Below are 18,202 nucleotides of genomic sequence, written 5' to 3' on the forward strand. Positions count from 1 at the left end.
CCTTTGGCTGGCTGCCAGGCCCCTCTCCAGCACAGCAGGTGGAGGATCAGGGGTCATAAACCCCCGTGCTCCACACCCCACTGCCAGCACGGCAAAGCTGTTTGACTTCTGCTGGCTGTGCCGTCTGTCTTGCCAGGATGGACCCGGTACCAAAAAAAGAAACAACCTTCACAGCTTATCTTTCTCCTCACATGGTGTGGGAGTGAGTGACAGATTACTGCACTCTTCCTGCTCAGTTGCCTAAGTAGCCATAAGAGATACTCCTCCCTCAGAAGAGAGGATCAATGTTACTTTGTGCCTAAAGTTTGGATTCAATGCAAACACCTCTTTAATCTGCTCATTTCCAAATGAAACCCAAACAGCTGTAGAGGGACTCCTACTGCTTAACAACAACCTCTAAACTCACAAGTGTGTTGAAATATTGTGATTTCAATATTGAAAGAGAGAAAACCATCAGAAGGAATTTACTGGTTTGAGTACCTGTTTATTTACCATACACAAGAATGTTACCCCTACAGTTTCTTTTCTGTGATAATGGAAAAATAACAGACGACAAAGTACAACAACCAGGCATTTTATTCTCTGTTTTACTTACACTCATACACATAAAAGAATCAAGTTAGAGGTTTTAAAAATACAATAAAAATATCAATAAAAATATTTCAACTTTTTTGCCTGAAAAAGAATGTTTGTTTCAATTTTCTGGCAGAAGATTAACATGACTTTAGCTATCCTAGTTCTTACCTGAAATTCTGCTTATATTCAGAGCAAGAAATTCACACAACCAGTATTCTCATTTGCCAGTAACATGTAGATGAACATGGTTTTGGCAGAAAAACCTGATTCTGCACAGACACGAAATCTTTCCTCCATAACTGTTATCCTCCTCAATGAATGTACTGTTTGCTGACAAGCTCATTTGCTGACATTAAATTTATCATTTATGTTCTATTACAAATCTTTCAAAAGAAATAATACAGCCAATTTGCCTGTCCCTATTCTGTGTTGCACTGGGATTGAACACAAATAGGAGATGTTTTCCTTTAGGTATCATGTTGCTAGATTTGCAATTTACAAAAAAGGGGACTGCACAGCCTTACTCCAGCTAATCATGGCCCAGCTCCTGGCTCACAGTGCTGAAGTAATAAAGAGTTACCCAGTGAACACCTGTCAATCATCATCCAGATGGGTTAAAAAGAAGTATACAGAATGTAGCTGAAGATGAGCTTTTTTAGGTCATATAGAAAGTATTTCTTAAGGCTTCTGCAGCACAGTATAGCTAACTTTAGCATATTAATCCTATTATAAAGTATCTATCTATGCATCAGCAACTTTAATCTTAAAAAAAATATTTGAGAGATTAAGTTTTTTGATTGCACACATGTAAGCTGGCTGCTCAACACTATCATCTTCTTCTGATAGGAATAATTAAATATTCAACCTAATCTTCAAATTTAAAAGATTTCAGCTCTGTGACTGAAGACAACTTCCTAGGTAAGCATGTTTTTCTCGAAAGTCCAGCAACAACTTGATTAGCCAAGAAATCTGTGAATCTCCTGTACCCAAAGAAGCACAACACCTAATGAGAGACAGTCACTCACCATTCTTCCCAGCAGCTCTAAGGGAACCGTAAAGTTCATCCACAGAAACAAGGTACTGATAATCAAGCAGGACAAGCAGTATATTTCCTTCCTAAGCATGGTATTAATAACAGTGTGCCTCCTCTGCTTCCTCCACAGCACCTGCCAGCACTCTTGTCTTTGTAGGCACAGTGAAAGTAATGAAAAACTTGTATTCTCAGACATGAAATACAGTATTTATTTGATAGAGTAAGTCATCTGAGTCACACAGCACCAAGCAACCCCTGTTATGCTTGTATCTTTGGTAATTGTTTTAAATGAGAAACTCAACAAGTGAAAATAAGTCTCTGGTCTTTTTCAACAAGCAAGTTTTAATTTTTGAGGTTTTGTTGGTGCAGATTAAGTAAGGACAAAAAAGAAGAGTGCTACTACGAATTTATGCAATGAGTTGAGCACAGAGATTGTACAATCACAGTTGCAAACACCTGAATGTCTACTGTTACAGGAGACAGATTACTAAAAAAACATGTTTTATCCAGTTTTTGAGTTAAAAGATAAACAGGCAGAGGGATAGCACCTCTGACCAATGAGCACGTGTAAAAATCTATCCTGAAACAATAATTAAAAACTGTTTAAACTTGGCAGTCATGGCCAATCCTCATGCTACAACCATCGGCAATTTCTTCTAATAAATTCATGAAAGGCTCCCATAATGTAGGGTAATGTGAAAGCTGCTACAAATAGGATACAGAAACAGGATTTTAGGAATTCTAAAACATCCTCTATGTCTTTTTATGCCTTGTTTTCTATTACACAGAAAAGACAGAGAAAAAATGTTTCTGAACACTAACCTATCTGATCACACAGCTTCTTGAAAATCAATTTTTCTCTCTCAAGCCAAAACTAAAAACTGTTTAAACCAGTTAAACATAAGGATGACAGGTTTTGGTGCTATAGAAATCTTGCTGATGCCTGATATTCTATAAGATACTCTGGATAAATCTGCTGCTTCTCAAAGATGACAAAGATAGAAGGGTTTGAAGAGTTATTCACACAACTGTCATAGAATTTTTGGTTGTCCTTCATGGGAGGCCGAACATAATGAGAACTACCAAGAGTGAACTCCCCCACCAGCACTCGTGCCAGAAACATGGTCTTGGTGTTTGAGTCTGCCCCACAGTAGTTGTCAGAATAAGATGCATCCCTTGCAAAATAGCTTCCTGCAGAAGAGACACCAAGACAGAGTTTATAAGACACAAAAATGGCAGGAACAAAGTGATACTGTGTGAAAATGAATTAATAAACAAATCCATTAAGCAATTCAAGAACAGCCTTTCCAAAGCTTTCACTTGTCCTCTATGTCCCTCTTAGTGGAAACAATCACTATGCACTTTTTCATTTTTACAGCACACATTTAAAAACCAATGTTTAAAACGTTATCATAATCTTGTAAAGGGTTTCCTCCTGACCTTAGATGTCCACCTCCCTCACTTTCATCACATTTCCTCTCTTGGCAGAGCTACTAATATTCATCAGCACAGCTGGACTTGATGATCTTTGTGGGTCCCTTCCATACTCAAAATACACTGTGATTCTCTAACATTTCTGAGAGTTACAAAGTATTCAAGCAGAAAGGTGTGTAGCTGTCTCAGCTTGATATGCTGGTAATTTCCTGTACATAGGACAATATAGAAGAATATAATCTGCTAAAACGGCAAAAAACCTGTAACCAGAACGGCATTTAGATTCTTGGGAAAAAAAAAAAAAAAAAAAAGAATCCAGGCTGCTTTTCTGTAGGAGTTGAGAGAAACTGGAACAGCAGTAAGCCTGGAGTCTAGCAGAAACCATCCCTACAACTGACCTCTTCTGTCTTTTCTTGCAAGTACTTAGGAGAGCAGAGGCCAAGGCCTTTTAGAGTGCCTTAGCTCCAAATGACCCTTGTGAAACTCAGCTCTGTTGCCTACATCGTGACATACATGACATAGAGAAGCCCAGGCCTGGCCAAGTACCACCTTGTAAACTTTACCCCTCTGCAGTGAGTACTGAGAATTTTTTAGGAAGTCTAGGATTACTGAAAGAGCTGAAAAACAACCTTTGCCATAGACTGTCCCATGAAGGCCGCAGATTCTCCAGTCAAAGTTTTGCTGGCAGATGGCATCAATGTCTTTTTTACTGGTCCCATGAAATAAAAATCGCTCATCTGCAGCCTTTCCACCATTGCTCTTCTGCATTAGGTCCTTCTGCCTGCAATGAGAAGCAGAATCTTTGCAGTTCCACAGTGGCTGTCCCCACAGGTTCCAGCTACTCAGAAACAATTTTACACAGAGTATATTCTGAGAGACTTTACAGTAAGGCCTAATTTGGGCATACAAACATGCTTTCACATTATACATAAATGCTTTACTACAAATGTTTTCTTTCCTTCGCTGCCTTTGAAGAGAGAGGAAGGAATCTCAGTGTTATTTTTTTTCTCTGAAAACAGAGTTTCAATTAAGGCTTGCTCTCCATTAGTTTTACATTTAATTTTAAAGGCTGTTTCAATTCTGACCAGCTGCAAAACACTGTTCTACATGTGACTCATTACCAGCTTCAAGGTTTCACTGGAAGGAAGCCGTCACGGACACAGGCTGGGCAGATGTCAGGAGCAAGGATTCCTCCCACACAGCCCTGAATCTGACTGTTCTAAGCTCTGTGTCTTGACTGAGCTTTGGGTTTGTTGATACCTTTTTATCTAAATATTGATACTAGGTAGGCATTTTAGTGGGAGAGTGGCAGCAGAGGCATTTCAGGAATGCATGTTCTATCTTTAGCACAGCACATACAGCTAACTGCAAAAACAACAAACATCATGCATACATACCAGAGCAGTGTTTTATACTTACCATTGATAGAGTTCCCAGAGGGATGGGTTCTGAACTCTACAAATCTTTTTAATAGCTGCTTTGGGCATTGTGCGCTGAAAGTCCACTTTGACTTTCTTGTATTCTTCAGAAGAACAGTCAAGCTCAATCAACTGCAAGGAAAAGTTTGAAAAGTTACTTTTGCATGGTTTTGTGCAGCCACTCAACCCCTCTTAGTATCTGGGTCAAGACATATTTGCATGCATCAAACAGTATCTAAATGCATAGCAGAAATGAGCACATAAATAAGGAATTGAGAATTTATGTTGCAGAAAACCAGAGGATCTTTTTAGTTTATACTCCCAACAGCCAGTGAAGACAAACTGCACTCACTGCCTGTTGTGTTTCTAAGTCAATTGGAGAGGCTTTATTTGAACAATTTTAGGGAAAAACATGGTCACACTACTAAAAATCACTTCCTTACATGACAGTTCTGAAAGCATGCAAAGCTTACTTGCATATTTTCGTAGGAACATAAAAAATGTCAACGTTAGTCTTATTTCTTAGTGACAAGTTGCTGAGAATTTGCATTTTGCAAGTTAGTGATTTTCGAACATCAGATACCTTTTCTGTAGGTACAGTTACTACAGTTGACAGAGGAGCTGGTGGAAGCAGACAGGAAGTCAGAAAAGGTATGCCACACATACATTAACTGGGTGTGTTACAAAAGTAAACAAGTTTATTCCACTGGAATGAATAAAATAATAGTAAACCTAATAATAAAAGATCCCATCCTGAACAAGCTGCCCTGAGAGGTTGTGGAGTCTCTCTGGAGATATTCAAAACCTATCTGGACACAATCCTGTGTGACCTCCTCTAGGTGAACCTGCTTTAGCAGGGGAGTTGGTTTCTGTGATCTCCAGAGGTCCCCCCTTCCAAGCCCAACTATTCTGTGAACTGCCCCAGTTTCAGCAGCTCACCATAGGCATACAACAGCCTACAGCTAAGGGAATGGCTGCTCTCAAGTTCAGAGGCATCATTTACCTCTGATGCTTTCAGCACATGCTGGGACTTCAAAATGGTGTATTTTGGACACCAGTACCAGTCTTGTAAACATAGCAAATTTGCCAAGCCAAGGGATTAATAGTAGCAGTGAAAGTCCCTGCTGCCACAGCTTCACTGCCACCATTTATTTAAATTTGGGTCTAGTTTCACCTCTAGGTCTGCCCAGTGTGGTATCAGGTTTAAATTTACCAATACCTCTGTATTATGCTACATAGAAACAGTCATTTATAAAGCCAGAAGAAACACTGAACTTGTGATGAACAAACCTTACATGACAAAACTGACAGAAATAAAAAACTAAAAAGCTCCAAACCTTGAATCCCAGTTCAGGCAGGGCAGATTTGTCCCAGTGAGCTGGAATGTTCTTAAACCCTTCTGTATGTTTAACACCCCTGTAGATAATAAGACATTACAAATAGACAATTAAAATAAAACTAAACATGACATTTTATGTACATATTATACTAAACATTTTTGTCAAACTTAGGGAGAATATAGGCAAGTGAACATATTAAACAATATTTCAAAACTGTCATTTCTGTTCAGGACATGAAAATATTTGATCCAAGTCATCGTGTTAAGACTTATGTCAGAAAGCAAGATGCCAAATGAGAAAAAAAGAAATATATACTCTAAACTAAACACATTAGGATTGCTCTTGTAAAGTTGAATGTATATATAAAAGCTCTACTACAAATGCATCCAGTATCACATCAGTATGACTGAAACAGGATAGATACAGCCCTCCTCTGTACTTACACCCCAATTTTAATTAAAGTGTTTAGCTGCTGTTTTCTGTGTTTAAGCAAGGACTGTGTGCTGCAAGGGAATGTGCAAGAACTGGCTGTTCCATGCAACTCTATCTCTTGCAGTCTCCCACCTTTTGCTCTACCTGTAACAACTACTGCTTTCCTTTCAGATTGTCTGGCTGCTCTCAAAAGAGTTTTTCTGAACTTGCATTTAGCTTTGAAAATTACTCATCTCAGAAAGAACTAGTACACATAAATACATTGCTACATGTTTAATTATTTCCTACCTTTCCACACATCCTGTGGCCAAGCCCAAATTTTCTTCACCACAGAGGTTTCTGAGCTGATTGAAAACTGCTGGCCAGGCTGCAACACTGCCCTGGCTAGACGGGGTTGAAGGAAAGGTATGTGCCTTTCCCTCTCCATGTCTTTCACAATTGCCTTACCAGCTACTTCTTCACTCTACTTGCACCCATGGAGGATTCAGCATTCACAAAGCACTGAACCCATCACCTCAGAATGAGCAGCTGTGGTTTACCTGGCTTTTGTCTTTTCCACCTCTGCCTGAGAGACAAATTTAGGTCTTCTGCAAATCTTCCTCTCTGTTTTGTAGCGAAGGTTTTTCTGCATCATGGCTGGAAAAAAAAAACCCAAACAAAATCCCATGAAAAATCAAAGATGTCTTTGAAAGCCTTCACACTGCAGCCACATTTGTCACTAAGTTGTTTTGTCAAAAACATAGACAAAAAGGCTTCCTCCTCCTCATTTTGCAACCAAGATACTTTTTTCCTACATTTAGTTGTAGATTTCAAACCCCATAAACACAACCCAACATCTATCACAGACCATTTATTTTTATTGGCCACCAAGAGAAGCAAGTCCCAGCAAACTGAATTTTAGAGGCATTCCTTCTGGATCTTGGAAACTCTGCAGCTACTGTGACATCATACTAACAATGAGGAGTCAGTACCAGTCTGGACAAGGAGGCCTCATCTTCAGAGTGAGATAGACAGGAAGACAAACAAAGAAATCTCTTGACACCACCAAGCCTAGAAATTAAGTTCTGAAAGACATCTACACTGCATATATTTGCCCAAGTTACTAAAAAAGCCCAAACCTTAGAAAAGGGATTGATTCACTATGCAATTTTCACTTCTAAGCTGGCCAAGTTTTCCCAGCATTGCTTTTGATTAAATCACAAACAACAGATATAGTGTCCTTTCTGGTTTTTTGGTTTGGGGTTTTTGTGTTTGGCTTTTTTTTCATGCAGAATGAGACAGTAACGAAAAGCTGGATCAAAGTCAACTACACCAAACTGACAGTCCAGGCAGGCTGATTCTCACCACTGCTATATGTAATTTTTGAAAAGGATGCCAGGAAAAGCAAGAGCTCAGAAAGGACAGTGCCATCACAAGTGGCTTATATTTCCTGAACTCTTGGGAAACACTTCTCCCTATCTTGACGTAGTCAAGGTATTTTCTCAGCCTTTCCAGACAGGATGAAAAGAAAACATGTGCAAAAATCTTGCAATGCTAAGGATTGTCTGGACCCTACACCTTGTCCAAGGTGGGGGACAAGGTGGGGATTTTTTCTGCAAACCAGTGATTAAAGTAGAGCAGAAGCTGGCTTGTCTAGTCTTCTAGAAGTTCCTCACCATTTGTCTTGGTGCCAGCATCAGTGTCATACTTGGACTTTCTGGCATTCATTTTGAAACCTAGCACAAGAACTCCTCAAAAATAAAAGCTCTGAAAGAATAGAATGCCACTCTGCTTTTGTGAACAGCTCTTATCCTGAGAACTTTGATAGAAACTCTGTAAGCATTGCAATTCAAAGTCCAAAATTCTCTCTTCTAGCTCCTGTAATAAGGTAATTCAGAATCACAAGATATCTGTGAGGGAAGGACAAAACAGAAAAACAAAGCAAATGCAACCTACACACAAAATTTATTTCATATTCATGTCTTCCAGCTTTGAAGGTCATCTTTGGAGAACTTTCAGCCAAATAAGCTTTCTCCAGGTCATCACTGGAGACAGTAGCAGCTGCATGAAGATCATCCTATCATGCCAAAAATAGAGAGAAAAAAAAGTTTCTCCTGGTCTGTTACAGACAAGCAAATCTAATAACCAACAACTCCCTTATGTATGGTGGCTGCAGGATATATCAGCATATGAGAAATCCTTGATTTAGACTGACACATTCACCAACTAGACCACACAAAGTACTACTGGACCTTCAGAGAAGGAGGCTTTTCTCAGAAGCAATAGAAAAAATGTATTATTACTGTGATCCTGTCTGACATGACTGACTGAATAGTTATCTCTTGATAATATTTGTGAGTCACCAGTGATCAGTCCCCTACATGAACCAATTAAAATCACAGGGAAAAGACCCCATTAGGCCTTTAATGTCCATCTGTACAGTACAAGTGAGAGGAAGAGGGTGACAAAAGAGGGGGAGGATATAAACACTGTGCACTTTTCAGTAGTTCTGCACTTGTCACACAGAGTTAGGAGTCTCTCCATTTCTCCACACTTACTTGTTTTCCATACTCCTGCCACGTGCCATATTCATCTTTCCAGTACCAGATCCATTCTGTTGTAAGAATGAAGTGAGGGGGTTTGGTCACAGAGGAGGCTGTAGAAAGACGTCTGACTTTTTGCAACCCACAGCACATGCCATGGAAACAGATACTGAACGGGAAAAGGAACCCTTCAGTAAAAGCACAGTCAAATCTATAACAAAAGGAGGGAAGAAAGTCAGAACTGTTTATGAAGCTTTACTCATAGATTCAGAAGCCCACTACAAATTTGCAAATTAAGTCAATCTCACCCAAAAGAAGAACACAAAGGTGCACTTTTCACTACAATGTGTGCTTTGCACCTTGCACTTTTCACAACTCTGTATGCTAGCTATATTTCCTGTTTGTACATATTTTGCATTACAGTACTATGTCCCACATTGGTTCTATGGGGAATGATCATGGTTCATGGGGAATGATCATAACCCACTCCTAAATTAATGAGTTACATAAGATGAACAGACAGTGGAAAACAGGCACTGCCTTCTTCTTCTTCTTGCTGACCAGCTATATTCTAAAGAGAACATTGACATAACTTAAGAAGGGCTTCGAAGAACCTGTAACATGGGAGGAACAGGTAATTTTCCTTATGGGATGTGGCATACTGGGAAGAGCCCCTTCCAGTACTCTCTTTGTGCTATATATCCAGTTCCAAATTCTGAAAGGTATTTCCATATTCTTCACATGCTCTCCTCCCAAGAGTATATATCTCTTCCTCTCCAGGTATTCTGCCAGTTCCATGATATGGACTGTGGGAAAAGGGGAAGGGAAGGGCAAATCTCATGCAAAGTGAGGTCAGTAGAAGAATGTCAAATAAAACTACTCATACAATGACTACATTAGAATTGCAGCAACTATAGCCACTAAGGATCTGGTACAATACAGCAAACTATAAACATTATAAATTTTTATGAGAGTTTATACCTGACGTTTTTTGGGTCACAATATGCATCTTCTATTTCTTCCATATTTGTGAAGTCCTTCCAGGTATTACCCTCAGAGTACTGCCATCTATATGGCAAGTGAAAATGGGTTCTGATACACTTTTCTGTAAAAGTTTAGAAAGAAAAGAAGAAGTAGATGCATAAATTTGACAGGCTATGACAGAATCCAATGTTTCAGGGCTGTGTACCCAGCTGATGAAATCATCAGAAGGATAGCTTTTGATGATTTCAAAGGTGATAGGAAAGCATTCACCTATGGCACCATTACAAACAATAGTTCAAAATTTTTCAGCATAAGCAAGCAACACTTGAGTTTTTGGGCTTAGGTAGAAGTTCAGTTTCTGTATGTACTAGACTCTCTTTGTACATTAAAATTGCACAGATCATTCTCAGTTTCAGAGAAAAAAAATGATCACAGACGCCTACAAGGCTATTATTTAATAAATAGAAAAAAACTGTATTTATGATTAACCAATAAATCACAAAGTGGTATTACTGAGGAAAAATCCAAAGCACAGCAGTGCTTAGTTTTAAGATAGGAGGACTGTCAGTGTTTAACTTCAGATGGTAACTAAGTACAACACAGCCATTCACTCCCATTTCATTCAGTGAGATGGGGAAAACAGGAAAAAGGTAAAATCCGTGGGTTGAAATCAGAACAGTTTAGTAACTGAAACAAAATACAATATAGCAACTGTAAGTATATATACATATGTAAATATACTCTTGTATATCTATAAGGAAGCTTACAAAAACTGAGAGAGGAATAAAGCCCAAGAAATACAAGTGATCCACATGACGATTGCTCACCACCCACTGATGGATGCCCAGCCCCTTCCCAAGCAGCAATCAGCCCCTCCCAGCCAACTCCCACAGTTTATACACTGAGCATGATGTTCTGATGGTATGGAATAGCCTTTTGACAAGTTCAGGTCAGCTGTCCTGGCCATGCTCCTTCCCAGCTTTTTGTGCACCTCCTCACAGGCAAAACACGGGCAGCTGAAAACTTCTTGACTTTGGGTAAGCACTACTTAGCAACTATAACATTAGTGTGTTATCAATGTTATTCTCATACTAAATCCAAAACACAGCACTGTACTGGCTTCTAGGAAGAAAATTAACTCTGTCCCAGCTGAAAGCAGGGATGTGTCCACCTATTCCATACTATTTACACCATGTCTAGGTCCCACACCTTCCAACACAACCCAGTTAACAATCATCACCTTTCCCCTCTTTTGATAAATACACAGACATTATTACTTTAGTCTCAAAGTCCTCTGCCCTTCAGTAATTCTCCAAGAGATCCAGGGCCCACAAAGAAGAGCAATGGTAGCAGTGAGCCAGGTATCACAAGTGTTACTCAGAGTTCAAAGTGCCAGTGGGCAGCCACTCCGGAATGGGAGTGAAGGTGACATCACCAGTGTACATGTGCATAAACCCCAGGCCAATTCCACAGCAGAACAAAAGGAAACTTAACTACAGGGAAAGTCAAGGAGAAAGTGCACCACACCTTCATACGAGGAGGTGTTCAGTACACAGGTCAAGAACATCAAGAAAAAAAAGGATGACAAAAAAATCAACAAAAAGACCTGCAAAGCAGCCTTGTTCATGGACACCATTGAACATTTTCAAAGAGAGACAGCTAAGACAGATGAAACAGAAGAATGCTAGAAGAAAAAATGTAGAATTCAGAGTATCTTTCATATCTTTCCTGTTTGGAAATGTGACTCCTATCATTCAGCAATCCCTTAGGTAAACACAGGTGGAGTAGCCAATCTTCAGCACAAGCAGATTCCAGAGCAAAACAAAACATCTCCTTTGTTTGGTGTGCCAGGTCAAACACTTTTCTACAGCAGTCAAGGCAGCAGTGAGATTTAACTAAACATAAGCAGAAACTCAGGGAAAGTTTCCCCTTTCTGTGAAAGATGTATACTATTTCCTCTTTAAGACAACAGAAAAACAGGCTGGACTTGACACAGTCTGTACTGATACTTGAGCCAACCTACCTTTAAAGCCACAGCTTCTGTACAAATGATGTAAACATATCTGTTCTGATTCATCCTCCTTTGAAGTTGAGGAATCCCGTCTAGTGCTGGGTTTTCCATCTAGAGGGGGGAATTGTAACTATTAATACACATCAGATCAACAATGCCTTTTAAAAGTGCTCCTATCCCTAGGAAAGAAGCCTAAAGGCAATGTCTGTAAGTACCTAACTACACTCAGCTCCAGAAAGACAAGAAAGCCTTTGATAAACTTGTATACTCAAAATTCCCTCCCTGTATCCATCATTTCTGAACTTGATTTCCCTGTAACTGCTGAATTCCTCAGATACAGATTTTCGCTATCCCCACAAAACAAGAATAGAATCCAATGCCTTTATACTTCCAGATGGACTTGAGTTAAATGTGCATTCCACACAGCTGATCACACTGGCAGATATAAAATACAAAGTTTCAAAATCTGATACTATTGTAAATTAAAGCACATTAAGGAAAGGAAGAAGGAACTGCAGGCAGAATAGCAGAGATGAGCACACACACTTGAATTCTTCATTGTTATCCTTTTTTTCCCCTGCTAAACTATACTTAACTTACAATTCTAAAGAACTTCAAAAGAAGAGTGCAAACAAAATATTACACTTCCAAGAAATAACTAGGATAGTGCTGTTTGTGAATTCTTGTGTCAGACAATCACTACATTAAAGAAAAACAATTAAATAGTTTATAATCAGACAATTAAATAGTTTATAATCAGACAACCACCACTCCTATTCTTAAACAGGTCTCTACCTTTACGTATGTTACCTAAAAAAACTCCAAAATTATAGAGCTCCCTACTTCCAGGTCCTATTACACTTTTTTAACCTCAAGTCTGAGAATAAACACCAGCACTCTATTTCTCAGGAACCTCTCCTGACTTCACTTGTCAAGACAAAGATCTCTGTCAATGACATAGGTACAAGGTCCCTCCTAAAACACAAATCAAGATGTAAATTCAGTTTTCGTAATGACACCAGTGAAAATATTAAATTCACTATTGTGACTCTTCTGATGTATTCAAAAGATTATTTGATTTACCTTTGCATGGCGAAGATTTGGCATCTTCTATGTCATACATGTTTTTACTGCCATTTTTTATGTCATACATGTTTCTGTAAGTGGAAGGTAGTTTCTTAATAATGTCTGAGCTCATCCCCTGTCTCTCCAGTTTCTCAAAGCATTCTGGATTTAATAAGTCATGGGACCGTTTGCAGCTGCTGCCAAATCTGCACTGACCCCGCAAAAAGTACTGGCAAACATGAAGTTTGGTGCAGGATGTTTTAAAGGAACAAGATCCATAAAGTCCATCACCTTTGTTATAATGCAAGCAGACCTTGGGAAGGAGAAGAAAAAAAGAATTTAAACACCAAAGTACAATGTGCTCATTTAGATTGTTTGAAGCCATGATTTTTAGGTTTTTTTATGGCTACAATGTGCATACATTTGCCTTTGAAAAAACATTTCTTCTTTCTTTTTGTTTTCCAAACAATTACTTGATAGCTTTTCCTTTGCCCTGAAAATGTTTAAAAAGATCTTTCAAAAGACAACATTCTTACAGACATTCTCAAGATGGGATTTAGTGCTAAATCACACCCCTTTAATTTTCTTGGTTTGGAGTTTTTTTGACCCTAACTTGATGATAAGAGGTTCTGAATCTGGCTGGCATGGAGTTAGCTTTCTACATAGAAGACCATACCACACTATGTTTTGGGTTTGAGACCAAAACAGTGTTGATAACACATCCCTTTGGTCTGTTTGGGTCAGCTGTCCTGGCCATGCCCCCTCTCTCCCTTGTGCCCCTCCTCACTGGCAGAGCATGGGAAGCTGAAAAGGCCTTGACTGAAGGTAAGCACTCAGCAGGTTGCCAACGTGATTTTCATATTAAATCCAAAACACTGCCCTGTTCATGATACCAGTAAGAAAATTAACTCTATCCCAGCTGAACCCAGAACAGATAAACACCACACAGCCTCTCACTCACTCCCTCCCGGGTTGAGATAAACTCAGTTTAATATGGCATAAAAGGAAAGGGAAATAATAACGATGATAAAAGAACAGACAAAACAAGTCAGGCACAATGCAACTGCTCACCACTCACTGAACAAAGCCCAGCCAGTCCCCACCAGTGTGGCACCACCCCTGGGCCACCTCCCCCTGTTCCACTGTTCAGAATGACGTCATATGGTATGGAGTATCCTTTTGTCCAGTTTGGGTCAGCTGTCTTGCCTACATTCACTCCCAGCTTCGTGTGCACTCCAAGTCTCCTGTGAGCAGGGCAGTATGAAAAGCTGAAAAGTCCTTGACTTAGAGCAAGCACTGCTCAGCAAAAACTAAAACATGAGTGTTATCAACATTGTTCTCACCCTGAATGCTGAATGCAAAACACAGCATTGTACCAGCTACTAGAAAGAAAATGAACTCTATTCCAGCCAAAACTAGGAAATAGTCCAAACTGGACAAAGGGATATTCCATGCCACATAATGTCATTCTCTAAAAAAAAAAAAAAAAAAAAAAAGTGGGGAAGGGGACAGAGGGAAGGTGAAAGAAAGGGGAGATGGGTCCTTCTTACAAGGTAGCACTTGCTCAGACTTATTGGGCATCAATCTGCTTAGAGGTGGTGAAGCAGAAGTGTCTTTGCAACACTTCTCCCTGCTTTCCTCCCCTTTCTACACTGTCTTTATCTCCATTCACAGGTTTTGACTGTGAAGAACTTTAGTTCTTCATGTTAATGCTCACCTCCTCTGCTTGTGACAGGGGAATGAGGAGTGGCTGAGGGACTGTTCAAGAGCTAAGCTGTCAGCTAGGATCAACCCACCACAGGCGAGAACAGAGGATGCAGATTTATTTTTAGATTTGCATTAAGCTAACTAAATTGACACCCAATTTCTGCCTCTCTGTCAAGCCTCTTCCTAGTTGTGATGCTCACTGAAACACAAGACTAAGAAGCTGTTACTCACCTCTGGTAAGAGGGAAGGGTCATTTTGAAGCAGAAGCTGGCAAAGTTCATCATGGTTTAAATTCTCAAGTCCATATTGCTTTAGAACACGGAGATTGTGGTCTGAGTGGAAGCTGTGAACAAACCTGCATCCCTTCCTAGAACTCAAGAAACCCAACATCAAAATGACTGGCATTATTTTGACACCCCATGGGCATTACACTGAACAGTTGGAAAAGCACACCAAATTAGCTAGCTTCAGAAAAATCCACATTGCTCATCTATAAAGCCATTATGTGATCTGCAAACCAGATTACATAATTACTCTGAGGATAATTGCCAAGCTACTTCTGATTCATAGTCGTTATAGCCTCAGTGCACTCTGACAATATCCGCATTTTTGACCTGCAGCTCACAACCAGAAAACCACCAAAGCTCCAGAGCATCACCCCCCCTCTCAGCCGATGAGTGCATCCACCACGGTCCGGCAGCTCAGGGACCTGAGGGCACACTCAGCTCTAGCACATTGCCCAGAGTCCCGCAGCACAGGGACATGCGGGGACACAGCTCTAGCTCATTGCCCGGGGTCCCGCAGCACAGGGACATGCGGAGACACTCAGCTCTAGCACACTGCCCAGGGTCCCGCAGCACAGGGACATGCGGGGACACAGCTTTAGGTCATTGCCCAGGGTCCCGCAGCACAGGGACATGCGGGGACACAGCTTTAGCTCATTGCCCAGGGTCCCGCAGCACAGGGACATGCGGGGACACAGCTTTAGGTCATTGCCCAGGGTCCCGCAGCACAGGGACATGCGGGGACACAGCTCTAGCTCATTGCCCAGGGTCCCGCAGCACAGGGACATGCGGGGACACAGCTTTAGCTCCTTGCCCAGGTCCCGCAGCACAGGGACCTGCCCGGACACTCAGCTCTCCCCTGGCACGGCCCTGCCCACGGGCAGGAAAGCGCCAGGGTGATGAGGAGGGGAGGAAGCGCTGCGACCCAAAGCTGTGAAACCACCGCCTGCCTCTGCCTCCTTTGCAACAACACGCGCACAAATAAATAAAAGCGGACGGGCAATGAGCATTTCCGACGCGGAAAGGCCTTTACTGAGAGCTCCTTCCCCTGAAGGGGCACACCGAGCCCCCCGCGATGGCGGCCGTCCCCCGTCCCTCACCTGGCCAGCTGGTTGCGGCAGAAGCCCTTCAGGTGGTACTTGCAGATGTGCAGCTGCCCGCACTGCCCCGGGCAGCCCGTGACATGCTCCGGGCACAGCCGCACAGGGCTGGTGGCCACCACCACGGCCACCTCGGCCTCCGCCGCCGCCGCCCGGCCGGGCCGCCGCACCAGCGTGAAGCGCTGCGCGTCCCGCAGCACGGCCGCCAGCTGCTCGGCCGAGGGCCCGGTCGGCAGCCGCCGCCGCAGCTCGCCCTGCTCCAGGCAGCCGCCGCTGGAGCACAGCACCCGCAGCGCCTGGATCGCCAGCGCCATAGCCGGGAAACCCCGCCCGGGAAGGCGACGGAAACGGAAACGAAAGTGAAAGAGCCCGAGAGGGAGCGGGGCCGCCTCGGGCCGGAGTCTGCTCTGCCCCGCCGGGGAGTGGCTTGCTGTGCGTGACCCGGCGGCGGTACCGGGGCACGGCCCTTCGCCTCACTTCTCTGCCTGACTTTTAAGATGTATTGGCCGTTTTCAATCCCATGTCACCAAAAAGGGATGGCAGCTGGGAGGTCACACATCTCCTGTAGGGTAAAAAACAGGCGCAGGGATGAATGGAGCATCAGCCAGGTGAATGGAGCTTCACCGCCTTAAGTTACAGGGAGAAGGCTGGTGTCTGAATTCTGCCGTCAAAAATATCTCAGTTTAAGGTTTCTTACCTGTGCCACTTTTCTGACGATACATGGTGAAGGCTGCTCTCGCACTCCTTTCGTTTCGATATCTAAATTAAAAGCTCGGTCATGGTCACACATCTGGACACACAGCTGCCCTGCTTGCAGTGCTCATAGCAATGGTACACCACTGCTTCTGCCTGCACAGCAGCCACGGCACCGGAGTGGCCAGGCAATGTCCTCATCCTCTAGGAACCCACAAACTCTTTAGAAGGGTGCCCATCTTTTAATTAAGTGCCTTTGTCTGGGTCATTTTCGCACTCCTAGTTCTGCATCACAGTCACTCAGAAGCATGCTTTAAATGGTGGCAGAGCAATGATGCAAAGTGCCATCGTTTCAGTCAGACTCGCAGTGGAAGGCACGGGGACTCTCACTGATGGTGGTTCTCATTGAACAAAAGTCCTGCCCCCTTCCTTCTTTTGCCAGTCCTGTTCTGTTCTGCCTTTCCCCTTGTCTCGTCTTACTTCCTGCTTGCCCTGTGAGATCGGGAAGGAAGTGACAAAAAGTAGAACCTAGACCAGCACACTGAACGGAAAAACAGCTCTACTCAGTCAGGATACAGGTACAGGTTCATAGAGGTCTATCTGTAGCTTGCCTGTGACAAGCCATCGGCAAAGGTTTATGTGAAAAATGCATGTTTTATGACTGGATTTTCACAAATATTAAAATGAATAGTGTAATATATGATGTAGATAATTCATGCTTTGGAAATTATATAAAAATTATAAAGATCCAGCCATGCATCTGACCCCCATGGCCAGAAGCAGGGCTTGTCATTTCCAAAAGATTTCCCGAACTCTCCCAGACAAAATCATGGCCATTAACAAGTGAATGAGTCTTTCCTGGGTGATCAGCAACCATCTCCCAAGAATGTCCAGAACATTCACCGAACAACACCTGGGAAAGATTACATTGAAAAGCAGCAGTCCTGGCTACAACTGAAAGGAAGACAATTTTGAGGAGCCCAGACAGCCATCCAAACCTATGGACTGACTTTTGTACTGGACTGAATCTGTATAGTTCCCGTTATACATATGTAGGAACGTACAGAAATCTTAGGTCATTTCTGCTCCAGGCAGAATAAACTGTATATAAGCTGGCTACCTGGAGCAGTTGGGGTGACACTCTGGGGAGACGCTGACACTACGTCGGTCTGTCCCAAGTTCACCCAGCGTCAAAGTCCGGGATTGACGCTGTCTTGGCCGTGGCAATTTTATAATATTCTATTTTTGTTGAATATTATAAAATTGTTGATCTAATAAATTTATAAAATATTTTTTATAAATTTGGCTGCCAATTTAATCATTTACAACAAATAGTATATGTGTTATGTTAGAAAGCTATGCTGTATTAATTTTCTCAAGTATTGTGTAAAATACAGTTTTAGGTTATAATATAAAACACAAACTATGCTATGTAAGATACTTTTTTTAAAGAGAGGACTTGCACTGAGATAGCAGCCACAGGAAACCTAAATCTTTCAGAGAAAGAGAATTTATTGCTCTATTATCAGAAGAAATGAACTTCTTCCTGCCTCGCTCAGCCCTGAGGACACTGTTACTATTAAGAGGAAGAAGTTGACACTGA

The 18,202-nt window shown here is 41.8% G+C and overlaps 1 protein-coding gene across 2 annotated transcripts; it reads right to left on the reverse strand.

Annotated features, from left to right (window-relative positions):
* Positions 1-558: 558 nt before the first annotated feature.
* On the reverse strand, positions 559-16,249 carry LOC103819709 (protein mono-ADP-ribosyltransferase PARP12). Of its 2 annotated transcripts, none has more exons than XM_030237886.2 (12): positions 15,907-16,249; positions 14,754-14,889; positions 12,834-13,128; positions 11,763-11,861; positions 9,737-9,860; positions 8,771-8,966; positions 8,169-8,289; positions 6,773-6,869; positions 5,799-5,877; positions 4,463-4,593; positions 3,673-3,824; positions 559-2,800 (listed from the first exon to the last, which is right to left on the reverse strand). In XM_030237886.2, the coding sequence occupies exons 1-12, from the start codon at positions 16,218-16,220 to the stop codon at positions 2,532-2,534; spliced, it is 2,013 nt and encodes a 670-aa protein (XP_030093746.2). In that variant the 5' UTR covers positions 16,221-16,249; the 3' UTR covers positions 559-2,531. The 2 variants fall into 2 exon arrangements, with proteins under 2 accessions (XP_030093746.2, XP_050843556.1); XM_050987599.1 differs by having other exon boundaries at positions 14,754-14,895.
* Positions 16,250-18,202: the final 1,953 nt, after the last annotated feature.

This window comes from Serinus canaria, chromosome 1A (genome assembly GCF_022539315.1).
Source record: "Serinus canaria isolate serCan28SL12 chromosome 1A, serCan2020, whole genome shotgun sequence".
NCBI classification, from domain to species: Eukaryota; Metazoa; Chordata; class Aves; order Passeriformes; family Fringillidae; genus Serinus; species Serinus canaria.